The sequence below is a fragment of the Oncorhynchus keta genome, chromosome 5 (genome assembly GCF_023373465.1).
Source record: "Oncorhynchus keta strain PuntledgeMale-10-30-2019 chromosome 5, Oket_V2, whole genome shotgun sequence".
Lineage (NCBI taxonomy): Eukaryota > Metazoa > Chordata > Actinopteri > Salmoniformes > Salmonidae > Oncorhynchus > Oncorhynchus keta.
In genome coordinates, this window is record NC_068425.1 from 24221206 (window position 1) to 24248614 (window position 27409).

The following is a 27409-nucleotide window of genomic DNA, read 5'->3' on the forward strand; positions in this document are numbered from 1 at the left end:
TTTGATTTAGGAATGTAGCAAAGTAAAAGTTGCCAAAAATATAAATAGTAAAGGACAGATACCGCCCCAAAAACTACTTAAGCACTTTCAATTATTTTTACTTAAGTACTTGACACCACTGGGTACGAAGAAAAATGCTATAGGTGCATGCTGCCACCTACTGTTTTGGCTGTATCAGCAGAAATAATTAAAATAAACTTTTTCAGACTCAACTGCCAATGCCCATCCCTACAGGCGCTGGGAAATATATTCTGCTGTAGCTCACGTAATACAGTAAACAAGTGCAGGACATCACACTCTTTTGGCGGTAGTATAATACACTATAATAAAATCCTGAACATTTCCTAATTTTACTGCTGAACAGATTTTATTTCACCATATGAATGACAGAGTGAATGGCACAAAAGCATTTCACAGAATAGTGTGCATTAACGAAAGCAATAACAATATATCACACAAGGCCTGACCAAATGTATTGTTTGTACGTCAACAAAAGGACTTTGTGGTTGTCCTGTTTTTAAAAGAGCATGTTGGCGAACCATTTCCATCATATTTTAAGAGAATGACAACCACAGATTGTTGACTCTGAGACCGTCATTTGTTCCTTTATCACGAAAGATGAGTGGACCACCGAAAATATGCTAAATAGCGTATTTACTGATGTTTAGTTAATTCATTTAAATATAGTTGATGCAAAAGGCCATGCTTGTTCAGCCAACACACTAAATTACAAAGTACAGGCTAGCGAGCCATTTAAACATTCTACCAAGGTAATTTATTAACAAATATTAAGGTCACTAATGCTATTATTGTTACAGCTAACTCGCAAAACCACTTCATCCTCAATTGTTTAGATTAATAAAGTTACCTACCTGACCCTTTATCCAAATAAATGAGCTAGCTACATATTTGAGTAACTCTCATCCAGCCTGCTACAAACACATTCTTCTCCTGCTGTAGCTAGTTTAATAGATTAAGTGTTCACCTCTTTCTGGTTGTAGTACTACACTATCATACAAGCTTGGCAATTTCACTGAACTGATTTTATTTCACCATATGAATGACAAATACCAAGTAAAGTGAATGGCACAAAAGCATTTCAGAGTCCATTAACAATATACCACACAGGTGACAAAGATTTTTTTTTTTTAATGTCAACTCAAGACAATTACATGTGTTGCTTGTTTCATAGTCCTGTTTTTAAAAGAGCTTGTTGGTGAACCATTGCCATCATATCTTAAAAAAAGCGTCATGACAACCACCCCAAAGTCAGGTTGTTGAATCTAAGAGACAGTTTACACCTATTTCAATTCAACACCAGTGATTTGTACCTTCTTGCTTGTTTATCAGAAAAGATTAGTGATTCCTGTCTATTTCCACTGAAGGTTTCCATTTACACTTCAGACCCCCCCCCCCCGGTGTAATTTGGGGGATAGGGGTCAAATTGGTACAGTTTTGTATAGAGACTCGAGAAGAAACAAAATTACCCAGGAACTCCAGTGCAAAGGTTCAAAAGTAAAGAAACAAGCAAACAAAAACCAGAGTGGGGAAAGCTTAATACCGTCACACTGAAATAAAACTGATGATTGTAAATCTTCACACCATTCTCTGTGTGTGTGTGTCCGTGTCTGCAAGTACATGTGTTCTGCTATACATTTTATGTCATGGCATCAACATGTTTGTGTGTTTATTTCAGATCCATTCATGCGTATGTTATCTAGATAAGCTAATAACACAAACCCTTTGTTGCACCACATACTAACACCCCAAGGAGTAATTTAAAAAACGCTAAATTGTAATATTAATATTGAAGAATGAAAAACAATGCAATCAGCAAGAGGGCATTCTAAAAATGTAATAGCCACTCCATTCGCAAATCCACATAGTCAAAAGACAGGCTACACCCACCCCAAAAGACTAGTATGAATTAAATGAGGTATGAATCATTTTTCAATTTTTCCCAACCCCCTTACTGACAGTGGCCTGACAAATTAGAAATGTTTGTTGAGGGATCTTATGAGTGAATCTAAACATGCGTGAGCCTAGTTCAGGAATAACATGAAAATACTCCTGTGTGAGTGGGAATTCATGTTCTTCCTGCAAAGTTAAAGATCTCACAGGTACACTCGCATGTTACCCTAAAGCAGTCCGTAAAGCCAGCCTACCTAATCCAAAGCACCCCCCCCCCCGCTTCCTTCCTTCCTTCACTGCACAGCCTGCTCATTGGCTGTGCTGCCAGAGTCCTGAGGCTTCATGACGTCAGGAAGCTCTGGGGGGCTAGAGAAGGGCTCAACCCTCAGCTGCTCAAATGCATCATCTGAAAGAGAGGGAGAGATTTGTTTGATAAGGAGAGAGTAAAGAGTATCAAGGGGAAACAGGAAGCAAGAGGCATTATTAGAGGGATAAACTTAGGGGTGAAAGGAAGTTGCAATTTGTTTCTGTTAAACTATCAAACTATTTCACAGCCATTCTGACATATCTTGCAGCTCAACATCATAAAACAGAGTAAATGGTTTGAAACATGGGACAGATACTACGTAACAGAAAAATTAACACTCACCACCGAGACGGAAAGCTAATCCAACAGTCCCTGGGGCCTGAGGTCTGGCTGTCTGATTTGTGAAGCCACAGTCTCCAAGAGTCTTACTATCCTCCAGCAACATGTCATCCTGATACAAGAGAGATGTTAGAGCAGAGGGTAGATATGTAACACCACCATTTAGTCAATATGCACACACATACCACAAATGAGGGCAGGAGAAAGAAAGAGAAGAATAGACTTTGGGGGACTGTTTGGGTTTAATAAAATCAATTTCCTCTTAGACTTGGGGAGTTCCTACATCAGAAGAAAAAACTATTTTATATATACACAAATATAACAAATTACTTTCATTGGCCTGGCCATACCTTACTCCCCCATTTTGTAATTGTCCTCCACAAGGGATATGCACTGTATATACCTTGTACAGCCTCTGTTCCTCCGGGGCCCTCTTTAGGATACCCTCCACTATGCGCTTCAGTTCGTAGACCGTAGTGGACTCTTTGGCATCAGTGAAGATGGTCGTCTTGTGACGCCTGATCATCAGAAACACATCCTATGACAACAGCAAGTTAGGGAGATAAGACATAATAAAAATAAGTTTCCCAAACTTTTAGTACCAGGGACCACGACGCAGTTTCTGTTTGCTTGCTAACTAACAGACCAGTGAACAATAAACACTGGAATAGGACTGTGAAACGTGCTGCAGCCTTTGACATTTCATTCACTGTCTAGTAGTCAATTGCCTATGATTTGTATATGCGGAAGCCTTTCTTGAACCAATGCACCTGTTTGATGTTAAAACATCTCAGTAGAGGGGAAAACTGAGCAAACAGCAGCCAAATCTGCCACCATAGGCTTCAGCCGGGTGACAGCCCCGCATGTGCTCGTTCATCGTTCGAAGTGCTAGAGAGCCATCTTTCTAATTAAAGGCCTCAAGTCTGGGCCGGACCCAATAATGCCGACAACATGTAGGGCTGGAGGATAGTGGGTAAAGTACAGTTAAATTACGAGTTTCAATATTTGGGAGAAACAGGGTTTCATCATTTAAGGTTGGGGATCAGGCAAAGTAAATTGGTAAAGACCGCACCACCAACTGTAAATCCCAGTTCCACCCATGTTTGAAAAGACCAGGCTTAACTTGAAGAGGAAAATGCTGTTTGTTGACAAAATGACGGTTGACGACGAGCACATTTTACCTCAACTTACCACCAGTTACTTAATAGCTAGTTGATTAACATTGACTGGTTAACATTGTCTTCCAAAACTAGTAGCTAGCTAACTGTTAGCTAGCTACATAACGACGCTGGATACAAAATGTCCAAATGACTAGTTACCAAGCTGGCAAATGTATAACGTTAGCTTGCTAACTAATTAAATAGCTAATGGAATGGTTGTGTAGCTAACTAGTCAGCAAAAATAGCTAGGTAATATTGCATTACTTGTTAAGTTAGCTAACAGTAGTAGATGCCAGACAACGTTAGCTAGCTAGCCCATTCACTCAATGCTTCACTGACGTGTGGTAATATACGCTTGACACCAAACGAATAGCAAGCCATCTGGGCAGTAGCTAACGTTACCTAGCTAGCTAGCTAACGTAACCTACTTTCTATGGACATGGAAAGTATGTTCGAGTGTCACCAACGCTAGATAACTAGCTAAATGAGACAGATCTAGGATAAGTTAGCAAGTTTCCTTTCTTTTTAACAAGTCAGGCAGTGAACGTTTAGCTATAATTAGCTCGTCTAGTTAGACTAAAACAAAACGCTGATTGCAGTTAAACAGCTACTGTTGACTTGCTAGTTACCGTTAGCTTAATATGCTGCGAAACAAAAGGAGTCCATATCAAGCGTTTCCCACCATATGTCTTAATGGAGGGAATTGACGGTTTCTACATGTCAACATTTACTTCACCATAGTAGCAAAATGCCATAAGAATGTCAAGTCACAGTTTTAAAATAGATTATTTATCTCTTCCTCACTCACCATTTCTCTCGGTCGGTTGCGCCTCCGCTATCCCACGCTGCACTGCGAGAATCACAAAACGCTCTCATCCAACAGTGGTGTATAACACCAGAGATACTTTTTATGAGCTAGGAAACTCCATTGAAATCATATTACCGACCATTGTGTACGTTGCCCATGCTACGTCAATGGACAGCGCGGTGCCTTCTGGGCGATTCTTGGACAAGGAGAGCTCTCCTTCAATGAGTGAATGGGAGTCAATTGGCCGCTAACTAAAAACTCAACATTAGCTTGCATTTTGTCAACAAGAAGTACAACATTACAAACATTTTCCGATATGTGCGATAATTCACTTGCTATCTGTAATGTATACCTTTGGAATCGTGACATCGCGTTCTTTGGGGAAAAAAATGCACGTTTCTCTACTCATACCCTGACTTTGGGAAGGGATTTCGTGACGATTATTTTAGCAACAACGTGACGAAATAAGACAACGTCAACGCGATTGGTCAACAGTCTGCTGGGTGGGTCGTTATACGTGCCTCACTCATTGCACAATAGGATTCCTATCTCCTTTCTCTAATATCTCTGATCATACCCATACCACAGCGGAGGGTATTCAGAGAACTAGTAATGGCGTATTTTTGTAGGCATTAACTCACTCCACGGGCAGAAGGGGTAACCATCTTTGCGAACTCCGCCATGGTTCGTTAACCAAAACCTATTGGGAAATTAATGGCGGTTTTGAATTAACGCCGATAATAAAGTATGTGGTTAACACAGGTTTAGGAAATCTAACGTTTGGTTCTGAGATAATCTTCATCAGTTTACGTCACTTTTGGGCATTTATGAATTCATAAAGGTCATGTTAACTGACTGATATCTCATATTACAAAATATATAAGACCTCCTCAGACCTTATTTTAGGCAGTTATTCCAAACCCCTATTATTTCCCCAACTAGAGGTAACTCATTACCGGGTTTTAGAACTACAAGTTGGCGAGATGTTTACCATTTAAGTACCAAAACAAGAGTTTATTGGTCCTATTCGGGTCAATTCTATTAGAAAATGGAGGTAAATTCTGTTTCGTTTAAAAAACGTTTTGCAACAGAATCGGCGGACTGAATACACCCCCAGCTGTCCGTGCAGTAAAGTAAAAACTCAAGCTTTGTTTTGAGAATATTTCATAATTGTACATTTTGTTAAGCTCCAACACCGGCATGCTCTACAATGAAGGGACCCATAATAAATGCATGCTTCATAATGTAAGTATCTTTGTATAAACAAATGCGTTTTTTGCGTTTTTTTGGATTGTTCAGTCTCTTATTCAAGGCATAAAAAAACATTCCTTCAATAATCCTGCGTTCATAACCAATTGGGGAAGGTAGTATTTACCCGTTGTGAAGTCGTAAAACCCAGTTAGATACATTCACAAGCTTTGAACTCGCCGATTGGCTAATGGCCAACAAACTACGTCAACCATAAACAAAGTACAGCTATCATTATTGTAAACAAATAAGTGTTCAAAAACAATAACAAGATTGCTTTTTATAAATAATGTTGTTGCATTTAACTGCTGAAAATGCTGTTATGGAAGTAATTTCCTTAGTATGTGACGTCAGAGCTCAGCATGTGGGAGAAGTCAGAGCTCAGGGATGATAGATAAGTTTCCTACTACTAATTACCAGTTGGAGGAGCATTCAAGTGGATTTTTCCAAGATCAGGTAAGGTGAAAATATCTACAGTATATGCTACAATAATGTAAGGTGAAAATGTCTATACTACAATAATGTAATACAATAACGCATGTTTGGATTCATTTACTGGAAGAAAAAAAAAGTTTACAGTGAAAAATAAAGACATTGCTTTTAGGATAAGCTTATCACTATTCCATCATTTATGCTGCTATGCATTATGTTTTGACTGATTTTGAATTGATCCAGTTGGTTCATAAACTCCTATCATCCTCCTGTGTAACAATCATGACCCAGTACACCAGCCAAACAACCATAAGACAAGTGTTTCTAATCAAAATTATTAAAATAAAAACTACACCCCCGATAGAGCGCTCATCCAATCAATTATTCAGTTTTCCATGGCATGATGTTCTTCAGAGGACCGCTCACTGTTGGTGTTACGGTTGTTGTCGGGGTTAGCGTCGGGGTTAGCGTCCGTGCTACCGTCGGGGTTAGCGTCCGTGCTACCGTCGGGGTTAGCGTCCGTGCTACCGTCGGGGTTAGCGTCCGTGCTACCGTCGGGGTTAGCGTCCGTGCTACCGTCGGGTTAGCGTCCGTGCTACCGTCGGGGTTAGCGTCCGTCCGTGGGGTCAGCGTCCGTGCACCGGGGGTCAGCGTCCGTGCTACCGTCGGGGTCAGCGTCCGTGCTACCGTCAGGGTTACCGTCCGGGTGACTGTCCTGTCTGGGTCACCGTCCGTGAGGTTACCATACCGTCCGTGTTCACCATCACCATATGTGTTCAGTGGTGTTACTCTCAGTGTTGCTTCTTAAAAGGAGACCCTGGTAATAGTGCTCTTTCCAGTGGTTTCCTTTCCAGATTCAATGCCAACCATGTCTGTAATAACAGATAAACACAATATGATCAACAAATTACAATTATGTTAGTAACATAACACAAGACAATTACAATTTAGAACAGTTAACACACTAAATATTCACTTGAACAATAGATATGTTGACAAAGTTATTCTCAAACCTCTTTAGGAAAGTGAACAGCTGGTAAGTAAGTCTCAAGGTTCTGCTCGCCCGAGTTATGCCTCACGATAAGCTGAAGACCATACTATTTACCAAGAGTGTTTACCTGAATAATACATATTGTATTACCTCAACTACCTTGTACCCCTGCACATTGATTCGTTACTTGTACTCCTTATAAACAGCATCGTTATGGTTTTTAATCTCATTACAATTTCCTTTTTTACTTAGTTAGCATTGGCTCACAAAACTGCCTCTAACTTCCTTCATACTGGACACAGAGACATACAAATGATATCCAGAAGTTCATCTGAAGCAGGGGAAGTTCCCAAAACCCTGAAGTATCCCTTTAACCATCACCAGAGTGTGAGATATGTCGTATTGTACAGGGATTGCGCTCACCTTGCGGATCAGTGTCATGCCCACCCTCTTGATTTGACTGGATTGCAAAGGAACTCTCTCTGAGCTCTGCAGGACTGAACTGTAGGAAATATAAAAAGGACAGGCAGAAACACACCCATTCAATTGAAATGCAATCCATTATGATAAAAGTTAAGCTATAACTATAGAGTAAACTTACAGACAGATCCCTAGGGGTTGTGACCGGCTGTGGTCCTTTGCAGCACAGCAGAGAGAAAGGTCTCTGCTTGGTCTTGGGGTGCTCCTTGAAACACAGACTGAACACCTTAGCAGGGAGGCAGACATCCCAGTTGTCTGGATGGTCCTTCACAAGATCAGACACCATCCTGTTGGGGTGAAGGCCACCATGGTCAACGTTGAGTATGAAATTAAAAACCAACCAAAGGAATGAGTCTAAAACACAAACCTGCTGATCAGGGTCTGTGTGGCCAGATCCAGTGATCCAACTTGCCGATGACGGTATAAGAGAGAGAACCCCCTCAGCTTCAGATGACTGTTTAAGGCAAGGTTGATCTAAAACATGAATAAATGTAAAAACACCTTATACAGTGGAGCAAAAAGTATTTAGTCAGCCACCAATTGTGCAAGTTCTCCCACTTAAAAAGATTATTATGACAGACAAATGAGAAAAAAATCCAGAAAATCACATTGTAGGATTTTTTATGAATTTATTTGCAAATTATGGTGGATAATAAGTATTTGGTCAATAACAAAAGTTTCTCAATACTTTGTTGGCAATGACAGAGGCAATGACAGAGGTCAAAGGTCTTCACAAGGTTTTCACACACTGTTGCTGGTATTTTGGCCCATTCCTCGATGCAGATCTCCTCTAGAGCAGTGATGTTTTGGGGCTGTTGCTGGGCAACACAGACTTTCAAAACCCTCCAAGGATTTTCTATGGGGTTGAGATCTGGAGACTGGCTAGGCCACTCCAGGACCTTGAAAGGACCTACTCCTTCGTTGCCCGGGCAGTGTGTTTGGGATCATTGTCATGCTGAAAGACCCAGCCACGTTTCATCTTCAATGCCCTTGCTGATGGAAGGAGGTTTTCACTCAAAATCTCACGATACATGGCCCCATTTATTATTTCCTTTACACGGATCAGTCGTCCTGGTCCCTTTGCAGAAAAACAGCCCCAAAGCATGATGTTTCCACCCCCATGCTTCACAGTAGGTATGGTGTTCTTTGGATGCAACTCAGCATTCTTTGTCCTCCAAACACGACGAGTTGAGTTTTTACCAAAAAGTTATATTTTGGTTTCATCTGACCATATGACATTCTCCCAATCTTCTTCTGGATCATCCAAATGCTCTCTAGCAAACTTCAGACGGGCCTGGACATGTACTGGCTTAAGCAGGGGGACACGTCTGGCACTGCAGGATTTGAGTCCCTGGCGTCATAGTGTGTTACTGATGGTAGGCTTTGTTACTTTGGTCCCAGCTCTCTGCAGGTCATTCACTAGGTCCCCCCGTGTGGTTCTGGGATTTTTGCTCACCGTTCTTGTGATCATTTTGACCCCACAGGGTGAGATCTTGCGTGGAGCCCTAGATCAAGGGAAATTATCAGTGGTCTTGTATGTCTTCCATTTCCTAATAATTGCTCCCACAGTTGATTTCTTCAAACCAAGCTGCTTACCTATTGCAGATTCAGTCTTCCCAGCCTGGTGCAGGTCTATAATTTTGTTTCTTGTGTCCTTTGACAGCCCTTTGGTCTTGGCCATAGTGGAGTTTGACTGTTTGAGGTTGTGGACATGTGTCTTTTATACTGATAACAAGTTCAAACAGGTGCCATTAATACAGGTAACGAGTGGAGGACAGAGGAGCCTCTTAAAGAAGAAGTTACAGGAATGTGAGAGCCAGAAATCTTGCTTGTTTGTAGGTGACCAAATACTTATTATCCACCATAATTTGCAAATAATTTCATTAAAAATCCTACAATGTGATTTTCTGGATTTTTTTTTTTTCATTTTGTCTGTCATAGTTGAAGTGTACCTATGATGAAAATTACAGGCCTCTCATCTTTTTAAGTGGGAGAACTTGCACAATTGGTGGCTGACTAAATACTTGCCCCACTGTACGATTGTCTAATGAACCACTCACTCTGGACCTATTGACCGCTAGTGCATATATGAACCAACCTCAAGATTGTTGCAAGGTATGTGCAACAGTAAGTATGTGACAAAATATATTTTGCCTCACCTTACTGGTAAACTTCCTCTTTAGTCGAACAAGGATTCCAAAAGGGAAGCCAAAGTGAGAGATGACTTCAGCGACATGCTGCGCTACCTCAGTAGAGCTACAACCTCTCAGGGGAAGGCCTCCACCCATTTAGAGTAGAAGTCTGTCAAGGTCAGAACGTACTGGTGTCCGTTCGGTGTTAGGGGCAGTGGCCCTCTAATGTCCATACCCAGCCACTCCCATGCCTCTGTGATCTGGGTAAGAATGGGAGACAATGTATAGTACTGTTTTAATGACACTCTTATTGGTTTTAGATCCAGAGTGAGACATATTAGAAAAATACAGACCAATGAATCAATGATCAACTTGCAGGCTCCATCCCTAACCCTGTATTAGAGACTGAATGTTTACACATCCTTCATTACCTCTATTATGTGCTTGAGGGGTGGAAGTTGGAACTCCATGTTCTCACATGCCACCTGAAAATAAAGTGCATTGTTTATCAAATTCTTAGCATAAGCTATTGGTATATAGCATAAGCTACAGGTTATTCCAGTGAGCAAACAACTTACCTTCGGGGCAACATCATCTTTGAATCCCCAGCGAATACTCTGCAAAGATCAATATGAGGAAAATGTTATTAAATGTCTACATAATGCAAAAACCCAGTAAATAATCCCTGTATATCTGGCAAAGCAACAGTCCAATCAGACCACCTAGAGCCACTCACGTGTGGTAGACAGTAATCACTGTGGAAGAAACCTGGGAGGGATTCAGCCATTTGGATTTCTTCATCTACATGGATATACCAACTTGAAGAGGTAACTTTTTCTGGAGCGCTGATCCGTCAAAATATAAGTTGACAATTGAAAAAGCAAGAACTAGAACACAGGTAGAACCCATTCTGCTCTACAGTGACGTTGTGCATTCCAAAAAGAGCAAATTTAACTTTCACAAGGTTATTTACTTAGTATTGTCTTTAGCCAGCTTGCTCGTCTCTGATGTGATGGTGGGGCTTGGTGTTGTGACCGGTTCAGCCACTGTAACAGCACGGGCAGCAGTATACTTCTCTGGCAACCCATCACTCTGCATGACAAAACAAAGATAATGACCACCATTACTGCATGGATGCATGTACTTTAAGCATACCGTGTGTAGGCTAGTCATTTACATATCAATGCTTCACTTACCAAGTGAAAACATAGCTGAGTTACATCAAATGCAATACCAAGATGGACACTAATATGCAATGTCAAATACAGCCAAGGAGTTTATTCGCCTCTTCCAGTACCTTACCCTGGCTCTTCTACTCTGTGGGTGGATGGATGCCTGTAGAAGGAACACATTTAATTTAAATCACACTTTACAATATTGTACATCTAGTTATCATAAACCGTATTATTTGTGTAGTTAGTTCTGACTTTGGGATGTATCTCGCTAGATACATTTTTTGTTTCAGTGTACCTTCTTCTTTGAAAGTTCTCTGGGAAGTCAAAAATGGTCGGGACTGCGTCTGGCGTGAGACGTTGACGTTTGTCCATCCGGCAAATGTACTTGTCTTCAAAGTGAATGGAGCACACACGGTGGTGGTGTTGCGGATTCCAGTCTTTCCACTTCATATTAATAATCCATCGCTTGCGTCTTTCAGGGTCATTTTTGGGGAAACTGTTACCAGAAACATTTATACACCAGCAAATTGGTATCACAAAAGTATCAAATGATGAATAGTAAATCCATAAATGATGTATGTAGATTTATAAGAGAACAATATCGCAACAGAACATATCAAGCTAATTAAGCTTTTTTGTCATTGGTTTTCCTGCACACTAACGTTATTTGTACTAGCTAGCTATATCTTTACTTTAGCTAACAATACCATAGCTATCTACCGTACCCCGTAGTAGGCATCACAGTTATGACCAAATAATTGTTACTGTTTTAATTACGTTCGTAACCAGTTTATAATATCAATAAGGCACCTTTGGGGTATGTGGTATATAGCCGATATACCACGGCTAATAAAGTTAACGTGTCTCTCGAGCAAGACGGTATAACGTACCTAAAAAATCCTACATCAGCTTTGGGACCGCGATTTTTGCAGTTGTATGCTGAACACAGTGTTGGCATTTTTGTCGCTGTGTGAAATGAACTAAATTAAAATACGAGGCACAACTAGCTAACTAAACGTTCTCAGAGAAGATGATGCCACCGGATGTTAATGTTTTTACACGGGTTGTTCTTGTTCTTCTTCGTGTAGTTTTCTGGCAGACTACACGCTTTGTTGCGTATTGCTGCCTTTCACAGGTCGGAGTGTGAATTGCAAATGTTTTTCACAAAATGGGCAAATATAAAATGCACCATCTACGTCTACATAAACGCCACTTTTCACGGTTGCCAGGTATTCAAAACCCGCACACAGCACACAACTAGCCCAACATGTTTTTTTCCTGCAGCAAGGGAAGTTGCCACATTTAGCCCTAAAAAAACTTTTGCGTAACATTATCGAGCAAATTAATAGGGAATATCAACGTAATTTGTAACGACGTAAGAGGTGAGGTAGGCTATATGGCGAATATACCACGGCTAAATGCTGTTCTTTAAGCACGACACACCGTGGAGTGCTTGGATACAGCAATTAGCCGTGGTATATCGGCAATATACAACAAACCCCAGAGGTGCCTTATTGATATTATAAATGGGTTACAAACGCAATTAGAACGGTAACAATTATTTGGTCATACCTGTAGTATATGGTCTGATATGCCACACAGTCAGCCAATCAGCATTCAGGGTTTGAACCACCCATGTGCATAACTATAGATACATCCAACAGGAGAGTTTGAGGGATGAAAGTTGGACAGAGGATCTCGAAATCTCTACGCTAGAAACACTCGGATGAATTAATGTTAAGGGAATGTTTACCTATAATGACTAATTATGTATACATTTCAATCAGGACTGACTAATCAGAATACTAGTGTGTTACTGTATATGTACTAATCAGAATACTATATATGTATGAGTTTTCTTTCTTGATCCCAGTACTGAAGATAATGTGTGTGTGAATGTGGTCAAGAGTTTAGAACAATGACTGTCTGTTCCTTGGTACAAATGAATGAACTATATCTCCATACTGACTAGAATGCTTATCTACACTGACTGACCTTGGCTATAGGCGAGGAGGAAGGCTTGAGAGCTATAGAGCCTTTCTACCAGTGTCAAGAAGAGACGGAACATTTAGAAAACGCTGACGTCATTTTCAGTTTATAACCTGTGGTAAAATGTGTGTGTACTCAGTACTCTCTTGAATAAAGTCTGTTACTTAACTTTAAGACCAGGGCTCTGTCCATTCCTATAAAATAAGGTTCTTACAAATTCTTATGAATTGACAGAGTGTTACATTTTAATTGGGAATTCAAACAGAGGAATTAAATTCCTTCAACAATTAATAATTGTAATGTTAGGCAATTGTGACATTATGTGCCAGATGTTAAGACTAAAATCCGTTATAAATGGTCTATTTGGGAGATTGACTCATCATTTCAATAGGCTAGACCTATTAACTAAAATATGGGTTTATGATTGTAATTCAACTTTGTCATTGTTTGGTTAGCTCGATGCAGATAGACTACAGCACATGATATGCCTACATCCTAATTTCAGATCGCCTACAGTAACCTAGGCAATATGTAAATGAACGATTTAGCAGCTTGCTAAATTCAAATTGTCAGACTAATTTATTCAACATGCATAGGAGGTGATTTCAATGTAGGAACTGTTTCCCTTCTGGAATAGGCTACTGAGGATGGGGTTATAATTTCAATCACTGAATCGAATATCAATAACATGGGTATGAATTGAATAGGCCTATGCTTGTCAACAACAGTCAGTGGGTTTTATATATATTTTTATCTGTAACCTAATCTGACAGACTATTACCCTCAATCTAATGCATTCTAATAACAGCTGATCGGCAATTGCGATAGAACTGTGACGATGACACACAATTGATAACATCCAATTTCATTAACCAAACATGGACATTAATAATACAAGTCTACAACAACAATAAATTTGAGTTTTGGCTATTTATCAAATCAGTTTGCCAGCTCCAGGTAGACTACACAAGTGGCACAAATTGATTTGCAATGACTCCAGTGATATCATTTCAACATATTTATTGTATAAATGGTAGGCTACAGTAGCCTACATAGGCATAGAAATTAATAGGCTACTTGATTTATTTAACTAGGCAGTTAAATCAAATTCCTATTTACAATAACGGCCTACCTGGGAACTGCATTGTTCAGGGGCAGAACGACAGATTTTTAACTTTAAAAAAAAAAATTTTAGGAGGTAGATCTTTAATATTGCAGATAGATTGTGGTTTCTATCAATGTAATTGTCTGGCCCACTTCCAATCCCCCATATATATTTTTTTTGTAAATATACATTGTATATCACTTTATATATATTTTTTTATATAATATTTTTCCCTAATCCTACCATCTAATTGGTGTAAACTCATGGACAATACTTAGGCTTCTATATCCTATATACATTTTACAGACAGTATATTTTACATTAGTTCACTTGTTCGTTTTTTAATCAATTGTTTGTTAACAATATAAGTGTACACAAACACTGTATAGCTTCAAAAAAACATAGTTAAAAATATCCTTTTGATCTCATGAATTTGAGTGGTTCAATTTCTCCAGCCCCATCCCCCACCGGTTGTTGTTTTACGAATTGCCCCTTTTAAAGCTAGAATCCGTAAAACTTGGTTAGTAAAACTGCCACGTCCATTTGGCATATTACAACAACAAAAAGGTAATGCAAACAAACTGTTTTTCCCCATTTGAAAATCATTGCACACGCAATAGAACACCAGAATATGTACTGCAATTTATTTTACCACGCTGCCGGACGTTCCTCTCCTCCGTTTCATGAACAAAAACAATATTAAAGACGCTGGAGCGAACAGTGGTGGTGTTTCCCAACTGCGGGTTCGATAATTAAACCCGCGAATCAAACCAAAGTAACCCTTCTCCCACTAACAACAATAAACCTATCCCAACAAGCCTATCATAACAATTCATCATGGAAGCTAGTCAGACTCTCTGCCCAAACCTGACCTAGTAACCTCCTCTCAACCTGGTTTTGCCCTCACAGTTTCACAAATGAGAAACACAGCCATGTGTCAACATTTGTTACACTACACCTGATCTTCCTGAACCGCAAAGATACTAGTTATTATACTGTATCACAGGCTAGCCCCAATGTGCCGATGCTATTCCTTGCTTGGACAGCATTGTCCCGCATTTTCCCATTGACGAAAAACTATACAGAGCCTTCAGAAAGTATTCACACCCCTTGACTTTTTCCACATCTTGTGTTACAGCCTGAATTTTCAATGGATGAAATTGAGATGTTACTGGCCTACACACGCACAATACCCCAACATGTCAAAGTGGAATTATGCTTTCAGAAATGTTTACAAATTCCAAAAAATTAAAAGTTGAAATGTCTGGAGTCAATAAGTATTAAACCCCTTTGTTATGGCAAGCCGAAAGATGTTCTGGAGTAAAAATCAGCTTAACACGTCATAATAAATTGCATAGAATCACTCTGTGTTCAATAATAGTGTTTAATATCAATCTTGAATGACTACCTCTGTACCCCACACATACAGGTAATTGTAAGGTCCCTCAGTCGAAAAGTGAATTTGATTCTGTGTTATGCACTATAGCCCGTTACCATATATGTGATTGACTATTATCTGCTGTTGGCTTGTGTAGATGATGTATGTAGGTGTTATGCAACATAGCTGACTTGAAACATTGTTAACAGTTTCAGGGCCATGGGCCTTTCTCGTGATGGAAAATACAGAATAAGATGAAGACAGCAACTGTGCAATGAGTTGGGGGGCACATTCAGAACATAGTGTTTTGTTAGATAACAGGAGCCAGGTGCCTGATAACTGTATATTCTACACAGCTACAACGACTGACCGCTGAAGCGCTTAGGGGCTGGGACCAGCCTCTGCGCCAACAATCAACAATAGGCTGGAAGTCTAAACCACGCCCAGTCTCTACTCTGACAGCCCGGCTCGGAAGCAGGAACTACTTCTGTCATCAGAGTATATTTTAATATCTTTGTCAGGAACAAGTCAGTTCTCTGTTTGCCCTGCGAGGTGGGACAGAGAACCCGTATATACGAAAATTGCATTTACCACTTATTCAAATCAAATCAAATCAAATCAAATTTTATTTGTCACATACACATGGTTAGCAGATGTTAAATGCGAGTGTAGAGAAATGCTTGTGCTTCTAGTTCCGACAATGCAGTGATAACCAACAAGTAATCTAACTAACAATTCCAAAACTACTGTCTTATACACAGTGTAAGGGGATAAGGAATATGTACATAAGGATATATGAATGAGTGATGGTACAGAGCAGCATACAGTAGATGGTATCGAGTACAGTATATACATATGAGATGAGTGTGTAGACAAAGTAAACAAAGTGGCATAGTTAAAGTGGCTAGTGATACATGTGTTACATAAGGATGCAGTCGATGATGTAGAGTACAGTATATACATATGCATATGAGATGAATAATGTAGGTAAGTAACATTATATAAGGTAGCATTGTTTAAAGTGGCTAGTGATATATTTACATAATTCCCATCAATTCCCATTATTAAAATGGCTGGAGTTGGGTCAGTGTCAATGACAGTGTGTTGGCAGCAGCCACTCACACTGTTAGTGGTGGCTGTTTAACAGTCTGATGGCCTTGAGATAGAAGCTGTTTTTCAGTCTCTCGGTCCCAGCTTTGATGCACCTGTACTGACCTCGCCTTCTGGATGATAGCGGGGTGAACAGGCAGTGGTTCGGGTGGTTGATGTCCTTGATGATCTTTATGGCCTTCCTGTAACAACGGGTGGTGTAGGTGTCCTGGAGGGCAGGTAGTTTGCCCCGGTGATGCGTTGTGCAGTCCTCACTACCCTCTGGAGAGCCTTACGGTTGAGGGGCGGAGCAGTTGCCGTACCAGGCGGTGATACAGCCCGCCAGGATGCTCTCGATTGTGCATCTGTAGAAGTTTGTGAGTGCTTTTTGGTGACAAGCCGAATTTCTTCAGCCTCCTGAGGTTGAATAGGCGCTGCGCTTCTTCACGACGCTGTCAGTGTGAGTGGACCAATTCAGTTTGTCTGTGATGTGTATGCCGAGGAACTTAAAACTAGCTACCCTCTCCACTACTGTTCCATCGATGTGGATAGGGGTGTTCCCTCTGCTGTTTCCTGAAGTCCACAATCATCTCCTTAGTTTTGTTGACGTTGAGTGTGAGGTTATTTTCCTGACACCACACTCCGAGGGCCCTCACCTCCTCCCTGTAGGCCGTCTCGTCGTTGTTGGTAATCAAGCCTACCACTGTTGTGTCGTCCGCAAACTTGATGATTGAGTTGGAGGCGTGCGTGGCCACGCAGTCGTGGGTGAACAGGGAGTACAGGAGAGGGCTCAGAACGCACCCTTGTGGGGCCCCGTGTTGAGGATCAGCGGGAGGAGATGTTGTTGCCTACCCTCACCACCTGGGGGCGGCCCGTCAGGAAGTCCAGTACCCAGTTGCACAGGGCGGGGTCGAGACCCAGGGTCTCGAGCTTGATGACGAGCTTGGAGGGTACTATGGTGTTGAATGCCGAGCTGTAGTCGATGAACAGCATTCTCACATAGGTATTCCTCTTGTCCAGGTGGGTTAGGGCAGTGTGCAGTGTGGTTGAGATTGCATCGTCTGTGGACCTATTTGGGCGGTAAGCAAATTGGAGTGGGTCTAGGGTGTCAGGTAGGGTGGAGGTGATATGGTCCTTGACTAGTCTCTCAAAGCACTTCATGATGACGGAAGTGAGTGCTACGGGCGGTAGTCGTTTAGCTCAGTTACCTTAGCTTTCTTGGGAACAGGAACAATGGTGGCCCCTCTTGAAGCATGTGGGAACAGCAGACTGGTATAGGGATTGATTGAATATGTCCGTAAACACACCGGCCAGCTGGTCTGCGCATGCTCTGAGGGCGCGGCTGGGGATGCCGTCTGGGCCTGCAGCCTTGCGGGGTTAACACGTTTAAATGTCTTACTCACCTCGGCTGCAGTGAAGGAGAGACCGCATGTTTCCGTTGCAGGCCGTGTCAGTGGCACTGTATTGTCCTCAAAGCGGGCAAAAAGTTATTTAGTCTGCCTGGGAGCAAGACATCCTGGTCCGTGACTGGGCTGGATTTCATCTTGTAGTCCGTGATTGACTGTAGACCCTGCCACATGCCTCTTGTGTCTGAGCCGTTGAATTGAGATTCCACTTTGTCTCTGTACTGACGCTTAGCTTGTTTAATAGCCTTGCGGAGGGAATAGCTGCACTGTTTGTATTCAGTCATGTTGCCAGACACCTTGCCCTGATTAAAAGCAGTGGTTCGCTTTCAGTTTCACGCGAATGCTGCCATCAATCCACGGTTTCTGGTTAGGGAATGTTTTTATCGTTGCTATGGGAACGACATCTTCGACGCACGTTCTAATGAACTCCGCACACCGAATCAGCGTATTCGTCAATATTCCCATCTGACGCAATACGAAACATGTCCCCAGTCCACGTGATGGAAGCAGTCTTGGAGTGTAGAGTCAGCTTGGTCTGACCAGCGTTGGACAGACCTCAGCGTGGGAGCCTCTTGTTTTAATTTCTGCCTGTAGGCAGGGATCAGCAAAATGGAGTCGTGGTCAGCTTTTCCGAAAGGGGGCGGGGCAGGGCCTTATATGCGTCGCGGAAGTTAGAGTAACAATGATCCAAGGTTTTACCACCCCTGGTTGCGCAATCGATATGCTGATAAAATTTAGGGAGTCTTGTTTTCAGATTGGCTTTGTTAAAATCCCCAGCTACAATGAATGCAGCCTCCGGATAAATGGTTTCCAGTTTGCAAAGAGTTAAATAAAGTTCGTTCAGAGCCATCGATGTGTCTGCTTGGGGGATATATACGGCTGTGATTATAATCGAAGAGAATTCTCTTGGAAGATAATGCGGTCTACATTTGATTGTGAGGAATTCTAAATCAGGTGAACAGAAGGATTTGAGTTCCTGTATGTTTCCTTCATCACACCATGTCCCGTTAGTCATGAGGCATACGCCCGCCACTCTTCTTACCAGAGAGATGTTTGTTTCTGTCCGCGCGATGCGTGGAGAAACCCGTTGGCTGTACCGCCCTGGATAGCGTCTTCCCAGTAAGCCATGTTTCCGTAAAGCAAAGAACGTTACAGTCTCTGATGTCCTCTGGAATGCCACCCTTGCTTTCGGATTTCATCAACCTTGTTGTCGAGAGACTGGACATTGGCAAGAAGAATACTGGGAAGTGGTGCGCGATGTGCCCTTTTTCGGAGTCTGACCAGAACACCGCCGCGTTTCCCTCTTTTCGTAGTCGTTTCCTTGGGTCGCTGCAAGCGATCCATTCCGTTGTCCTGTTTGTAAGGCAGAACACAGGATCCGCATCGCGGAAAAACATATTCTTGGTCGTACTGATGGTGAGTTGACGCTGATCTTATATTCAGTAGTTCTTCTCGACTGTATGTAATGAAACCTAAGATGACCTGGGGTACTAATGTAAGAAATAACACGTAAAAAAAAAAAAACTGCATAGTTTCCTAGAACGCGAAGCGAGGCGGCCATCTCAGTCGGCGCCGGAAGTAGAACAGAATTATTGCTTAGCTAATAAAAATACATAGCATACAATCGGTGACTCATTGTCATATATGATACCAGATTCGAATTGACGCAACCCTGACAATTTCAAAACACAAATTCAACCACAAAGACCAGGGAGGTTTTCTAATACCTCGCGAAGAAGGGCACCAATCCAAGATGGTGTAGCAGTCAGACATCTTTGTCATGTCCCGTGTATATATATCTTTTTCTTCATATATATTTCGTATATATTTTTTATATTTTTAACCTCCATTTCAACATACTCTCCTGCAACCCTCCTCACGCAATGTGGTATTTTCCATACTTTAGAACCGGAACCCCAACAGAAGCTAGCCAGCTAACTAGCTACAAGCTAGTAGTCAGTTAGCCACTGCTAGTGGTCATCAGCTAACCTTAGCCTGGCCAACTCCTGCCAGGCTGCACAGCGAGATTCAACCCAGAGCATATCGGACTGCTTTTTCTCCACCACATCTCCGGATTCCTACCGCAAGCTCTGAACATTTTCACCTGGATCATCGCAGCTAGCTAGCTGCTATCCGAGTGGCTAGTCCCGGCTAACGTCTCTGTCCCGAAGCAAGCACCAGTTAGCCTGAAGCTAGGGCCTCATGCTAGGCCCATCTCCCGGCTAGTTAAAGAGGTCCATCAGCCACTCCTTGGGCTACAATACCTATTTTGCTCATTGACCTGGACCCGTTTTACTGCCGACACGGAGCCCTGCCGATCCATCACGACTGGTCTACCGACGTAATCCGCCCGAGGGGGTTTCAACAGGCTCCTCCGTTGCGATGTCCCCTGAAGGCCCATCTACTAGCCTGCTAGCCGCGGCCCGCTAGCTGTCTAGAGCATATCGGACTGTTTTTGTTTTTCCTCTACCACATCTCCGGATTCCTACCGCAAGCTCTGAACCTTTACACCGGATCATCGCAGCTAGCTAGCTGCTATCCGAGTGGCTACTCCTGGCTAACATCTCTGTCCCGAACCAAGCACCAGTTAGCCTGGAGCTAGGCCCACCTCCTGGCTAGCTGAAGAGGTCCATCAGCCAATTTCTTGGGCTACAATACCTATTCTGCCAATTGGCGTGGACCCATTTACTGCCTACACGGAGCCCTGCCATTTCATCACAACTGGTCTGCCGACGTAACCGTCCGAGGGGGCTAAAACCTATTCTATCGCGACATCCCCCGAAGGCCCTTCTGCTAGCCTGCTAGCCCTGGCCCGCAAGCTGTCTGAATCGCTGTGTCTCCAGCTCGCCTAGCTACTTCCTGGACCCTATGATCACTCGGCAATGCATGCCTCTCACTAATGTCAATATGCCTTGTCCATTGCTGTTTTGGTTAGTGATGGTCTTATTTCACTGTAGAGCCTCTAACCCTGCTCAATATGCCTGAGTTAGCCCTTTTGTTCCACCTCCCACACATGCAGTGACCTCACCTGGTTTAAATGGTGTTTCTAGAGACAACATCTTTCTCATCGTCACTCAATGTCTCAGTTTACCTCCACTGTATTCACATCCTACCATACCCTTGTCTGTACATTATTCCTTCAATCTATTCTTCCATGCCCAGAAACCTGCTCCTTTTACGCTCTGTTCAACGCATTAGACAACCAGTTCTTATAGGCTTTAGCCGTACCTTTATCCTACTCCTCCTCTGTTGATGTAGATGTTAATCCAGGCCCTGCAGCACCTCGTTCCACTCCCGTTCCCCAGGCGCTCTCATTTGTTGACTTCTGCAACGGTAAAAGTCTTGGTTTCATGCATGTTAACATTAGAAGCCTCCTCCCTAAGTTTGTTTTATTCACTGCTTTAGCATACTCTGCCAACCCAGATGTCCAAGCCATGTCTGAATTCTGGCTTAGGAAGGCCACCAAAAAAAACTGTAATTTCCATCCCTAACTATAAAATATTCGGACAAGATAGAACTGCCAAAGGGGACGGAGTTGCAATCTACTGCAGAGATAGCCTGCAGAGTTCTGTCTTACTATCCAGGTATGTACCCAAACAATTTGAGCTTCTACTTTTAAAAATCCCCCTTTCCAGAAACAAGTCTCTCACCGTTGCCGCTTGTTATAGACCACCCTCAGCCCCCAGCTGTGCCCTGGACACCATGTGTGAATTTATTGCCCCCCATCCATATTCAGTTCATACTGTTAGGTGACCTAAACTGGGACATGCTTAACACCCTGGCCATCCTACAATCTAAGCTAGATGCCCTCAATCGCACACAAATGATCAATGAACCTACCAGGTGCAACCCCAAATCTGTAAACACGGGCACCCTCATAGATATCATCCTGACCAACCTTCCTTCTAAATACACCTCTGCTGTCTTCAAACAGGATCTCAGCGATCACTGCCTCATTGCCTGCGTCCGTAATGGGTCTGTGGTCACCATCCCTCATCACTGTCAGCTGCCCAGCTAACTGAGGTTAGGAAACACTGTCACCACCGATAAATCCACAATAATTGAGAATTTCAATAAGCATTTTTCTACTGCTGGCCATGCTTTCCACCTGGCTACCCCTAACCCTGTCAACAGCTCTGCACCCCCACAGCAACTTGCCCAAGCCTCCCCCATTTCTCCTTCACCCAAATCCTGATAGCTGATGTTCTGAAAGAGCTGCAAAATCTGGACACATACAAATCAGCTGGGCTAGACAATCTGGACCCTCTCTTTCTACAATTATCCACCACATTGTTGCAACCCCTATTACTAGCCTGTTCAACCTCTTTCGTATCGTCTGAGATCCCCAAAGATTGAAAGCTGCCGCGGTCATCCCCCTCTTTAAAGGGGAGACAACATAGACCCAAACTGTTACAGACCTACATCTATCCTACCCTGCCTTTCTAAGGTCTTTGAAAGACAAGTTAACAAACAGATCACCTATCATTTCGATACCCACCGTACCTTCTCCGCTATACAATCTGGTTTCCGAGCAGGATTGGTATCATAACTGCAATCAATAAGAGACAATACTGTGCAGCTGTATTCATTGATCTGGCCAAGGCTTTCGAATCTGTCAATCACCAGATCCTTATCGGCAGACTCAACAGCCTTGGTTTCTCAAATGAGTGCCTCGCCTGGTTCACCAACTACTTCTCAGACAGAGTTCAGTGTGTCAAATTGGAGGGCCTGTTGTCCGGACCTCTGGCAGTCTCTATGGGGATGCCACAGGGCTCAATTCTCAGGCCGACTCTTTTATCTGTATACATCAATGATGTCACTCTTGCTGCTGGTGATTCTCTGATCCACCTCTACGCACCATTCTGTATACTTATGGCCCTTCTTTGGACACTGTGTTAACTAACCTCCAGATGAGATTCAATGCCATAGAACTCTCCTTCCGTGGCCTCCAACTGCTCTTAAATGCAAGTAAAACTAAATGCATGCTCTTCAACCGATCGCTGCCCACACCTGCCTGCCCGTCCAGCATCACGGCTCTGGACGGTTCGGACTTAGTTATTTGTAGTTGTCCACATATTCTAGGTGTCTGGTTAGACTGTAAACTCTCCTTCCAGACTCACATTAAGCATATCCAATCCAAAATTACATCTGGAATGGGCTTCCTATTTCGCAACAAAGCATCCTTCACTCATACTTCCAAACATACCCTATTAAAATGGACTATCCTACCAATCCTGACTTTGGCGATGTCATTTTACAAAATAGCCTCCAACATTTTACTCAGCAAATTGATGCAGTCTGTCACAGTGCCATCCGTTTGGTCACCAAAGCCCCATATACTACCCACCACTGCGACCTGTATGCTCGTTGGCTGGCCTTCGCTTCATATTCGTCGGCAAACCCACTGGCTCCAGGTCATCTGTAAGTTTTTGCTAGGTAAAATCCGCCTTATCTCAGCTCACTGGTCACCATAGCAGCACCCACCTATAACACGCGCTCAAGCAGGTATATTTCACTGGTCTCCCAAAGCCAATTCCTCCTTGGCCGCCTTTCCTTCCAGTTCTCTGCTGCCAATGAATGGAACGAATTGCAAAAATCACTGAAGCTGGAGACTCATATCTCCTCACTAACTTTAAGCATCAGCTATCAGAGCAGCTTACTGCACTTGTACATAGCCCATCTCTAACTAGGCCATCCAACTATCTAATCCCCATATTGTTATTCATTATTATTGTACTTTTTTGCTCCTTTGCACCCCAGTATCTCTACTTGCACATTAATCTTCTGCAAATCTGTCACTCCAGTGTTTAGTTGCTAAATTGTAGTACTTTCGCCACTACGGCCTATTTATAGCCTTATCTCCCTAATCTTACCTCATTTGCACACACTATATAGACTTTTATATTGTGTTATTGACTGTATGTTTGTTTATTCCATGTGTAAATCTGTGTTGTTTGTGTCGCACTGATTTTCTTTATCTTGACCAGGTCGCAGTTGTAAATGAGAACTTGTTCTCAACTGGCCTACCTGGTTAAAAAAGTGAAAAATAAAAAAATTGGTAGATGGGTAAAAATACCAAAAGTAGACATTGAATATCCCTTTGAGCATAGTGAAATGATTAATTACACTTTGGATAGTGTATAAATACACCCAGTCACTACAAAGCACAGGAGGTTCATGGCACCTTAATTGGGGGAGAGAAGGGGCTCGTGGTAATGACTGGTGCAGAATGTTATCAAATACATCAAACAAATTTTCCAGAGTGTTTGATACCCTTCCATTTGTTTCGTTCTGGCCATTGTTATGAGCCATTCTTCCCTCAGCAACCTCCACTGCTACAAAGGTACAGATGTCCTTCCGAACTCAGTTGCCGGAGAGGAAGGGAACCGTCAGGAATTTCACTATGAGATCAAGGTGATTTTTAAAAAACAGTTACAGAGTTTAATGGCTGTAATAGGAGAAAACTGAGGATTGCTCAACAACATAGTTACTCCACAATACTATCATAGATGACACGAAAAGGAAGCCTGTACAGAATACAAATATTCCAAAACATGCATCTTGTTTCCAACAAGGCACTCAAGTAATACTGCAAAAAAATGGCAAAGCAATTAACCTTTGTATCCTGAATACAAAGTGTTGTGTTTGGGGAATATTATTGAGTACCATTCTCCATATTTTCAAGCATAGTGGTGGCTGCATCCTGTTGTGGGTATGCTTGTAATCGTTAAGGACTTGGGGGTCAGGGTAAAAAAGAAAGTTAATGGAGCTAAGCACAGGCAAAATCCTAGAGGACCTGGTTCAGCTTACTTTCTGCCAGACACTGGGAGATTAATTCACCTTTCAGCAGGACAATAAGCTAAAAACACAAGGCCAAATCTACACTAGAGTTGCTTACCAAGAAGACGGTGAGTGGCCAAGTTAGTTGACTTAAAAATCTGCTTGAAATTATAGGGCAATACCTGAAATGGTTGTCGAGCAATGTTCAAAACCAATTTGAGAGCTGAAGAATTTTTGAAAAGAATAAATAGGCAAATGTTGCACAATCCAGGTGTGGAAAGCTTTTGGAGACCTAACAGAAAGACTCACAGCGGTCTACTGTAGACCCACTTCTTCTCAACTTCGCCTCATGTCAAAATGTGCCAGAAGCGCCACATCTCTGGAGTCCTTCCATCTTCATCGGAACAGATTTATCCCAGTTGTCTAATAAAATGTTAATTACATTGACATTATTATTATTATAACCACATTCAGATTGAGCTGAGTTTCTTTGTGTGGATACTTATATTAAAGAGTTTAGGTATAGGAACCAGTGCCCAACAAACTCAATTTCCAGCTCTACCTCCTCAAAGGACAGCCAGTGGAACAAATTATTTGTGCCTTATGTAATGTTTTGAATGTTCTAAATATACATTTCTTCCAGGAGAACTCATAGGTATTCAGTACCTGTAAACCAGACCGGCCAGCTCCTCCAGAATATGCATTCAGAGGCAGCCAATAAGATGCTGGAGCACATCACTGAAGAAGATGAGAACTTCAGGGATGGAACAGAGGATGAACTGTTGGTGCTCTGCGGCCCTGATATCCCGGAGATAGTATCTGATGACATCACAGCAGAGATGCTTGAGTCCATCCCTGGTGACACTACAGAAGTCCCTGGTGAGGTAGTTGGAAATGCTAGTTCACCATTTCAGGGGTTGTGTTGTTAAACGGGTTGAAGACATGATTTACATTTTATCACAGCACTTAAAACTTATGTAATTACAGGCTGTGGATCAGGATGGCTTCACTGGCATGGCCAACAATGACAATCTGGCAGAGTACCTGGTAGAGCCACATAGTTCCTCTGGCCCCACTCGGTCAAACCAGCCAGCTGTCACTATAATATCCTTGTGGAAGAAGCTGAGCCAGTGACAAAGACCAGACAGTTTATGCTGCCCCTCACCAAGACAGGCTGGTGATTGATTGCATCCGGTCACAAAAAACAATACCTGTATCCCTGGAGTGGAGATCACAAGGAGATGCACTCAGGGAAGTGGAGGTAAATCTGCCAGTGGGCTGACCGCTGCCATGTGGTAGTGTCACGAAAATGTTCAATCCCAATGATGATAACTAAACAATCATTTAAGCTTTGACCAATCCCCGATGTTTGTAAGAACCTGGGTTTAATAATCATTTGGCAAAGACTCAACTTCTGCAAAAGGTCCATAAGGTTTATTCAGAGAACGTTCTAAAAGTCCAAAATGCAAAGACATGTCATTTAATAACTCTCACCCCCACCTACTTACACACACACACAGTTTATCACTTTTCTACCTGCCTTGGCAGTTTCTCGCCATTCCTTTCCTCCCCAGATAAGAGGGACCTTGGAAGGAGCCTCTTTCCTGTTACCCTTTGTTCTCTCAACTCTCACACCACCACAAAGCAACACAATAATCTAGTCACACATATTATGGAATTTACCCCCTTTTCTCCCCAATTTCGTGGTATCCAATTGTTAGTAGTTACTATCTTGTCTCATCGCTACAACTCTCATACGGGCTCGGGAGAGACGAAGGTTAAAAGCCATGCGTCCCCGAAACACAACCCAACCAAGCCGCACTGACTAACATTTCATACAATTATATGATTTCAGGGTGGAATCCTTTAGTCATGACTTAAACATATAAATTCCCTTATCAGGTAGAGACCGTGTTCACCTGACTGTGTGGCTTCTACCCTAGTCCTCAGAAGAAGGGGAAGGCATCTCGGACAAGGTGGACCCTCATTCCGTGGGACTACAAGAAGATCAGGCAGCGGGTGGTGACCAATAGCACACTGCAACTGTATGAAGTGAACCAGAACACCTGAGTGCAGTGGCACAACAGCAGGCAGAAAACTTAGGACGTGTCAGTGCTCCTCCAGGGCATTCAGCTTCCTCACTCATGCCCACAAGCCACAGAGCCTCTGCAGCCTGCAAAAACCTGCCCTGCTGCCCCTCAGTACAACCAAGAAGAGCATGTATAACAGTTACCTCCAAAACCCAGCAGGGCAGGCCAAAACTAAAACCGCACAGCCCTGGCTGGACCACTTTCAATCATGCACAGATGCAGCTATTCACCGAAGCACCAGCTGTCTGTAGCACCAAATGTCTGTGGCACCAGTAGTGGTGGACATGGTCCAGTCCTGAACTGCCCTGGACAGTGCTTTGTGCCATTTGTTTCCCAAGTGACGTTCCAGACAACACCGGCAGCCACAGCAGCTTCATCCGGAACCCTACTCCCCGACACAAAACAAGCTTACAAAAGGACTTATAAGGAGGCAATATATATAGACTATATATATATATATGGTCAGTTCAATAACAAGCAGACAGGCACTGCCTTTATAAAGTACTCTAACAATATAGTACTCTCAACAATTCCATGCATGTTTTAACTATTGTGTTGGCCATGGCATTGGTTTGTTTATTGTAGCTTT

At 42.5% G+C, this 27409-nt stretch overlaps 1 protein-coding gene across 4 annotated transcripts in view; it reads right to left on the reverse strand.

Annotated features, from left to right (window-relative positions):
* Positions 1-1129: 1129 nt before the first annotated feature.
* The window catches only part of LOC118372550 (elongin-B), a 47776-nt gene continuing 21496 nt past the window's right edge, over positions 1130-27409 (reverse strand). For 2 of the 4 annotated variants that reach the window (XM_052519182.1, XM_052519183.1), the window contains exons 2-4: positions 2961-3095; positions 2561-2669; positions 1130-2317 (exon numbers count right to left, since the gene is read on the reverse strand). In XM_052519182.1, coding sequence (XP_052375142.1) covers positions 2205-2317; positions 2561-2669; positions 2961-3095 — 357 coding nt within the window. In that variant the 3' untranslated portion in view covers positions 1130-2204. Of the gene's footprint in view, positions 2318-2560; positions 2670-2960; positions 3096-4525; positions 4712-27409 lie in introns of those variants that run through there. The other 2 variants (XM_052519181.1, XM_035758488.2) reach the window with 2 other exon arrangements.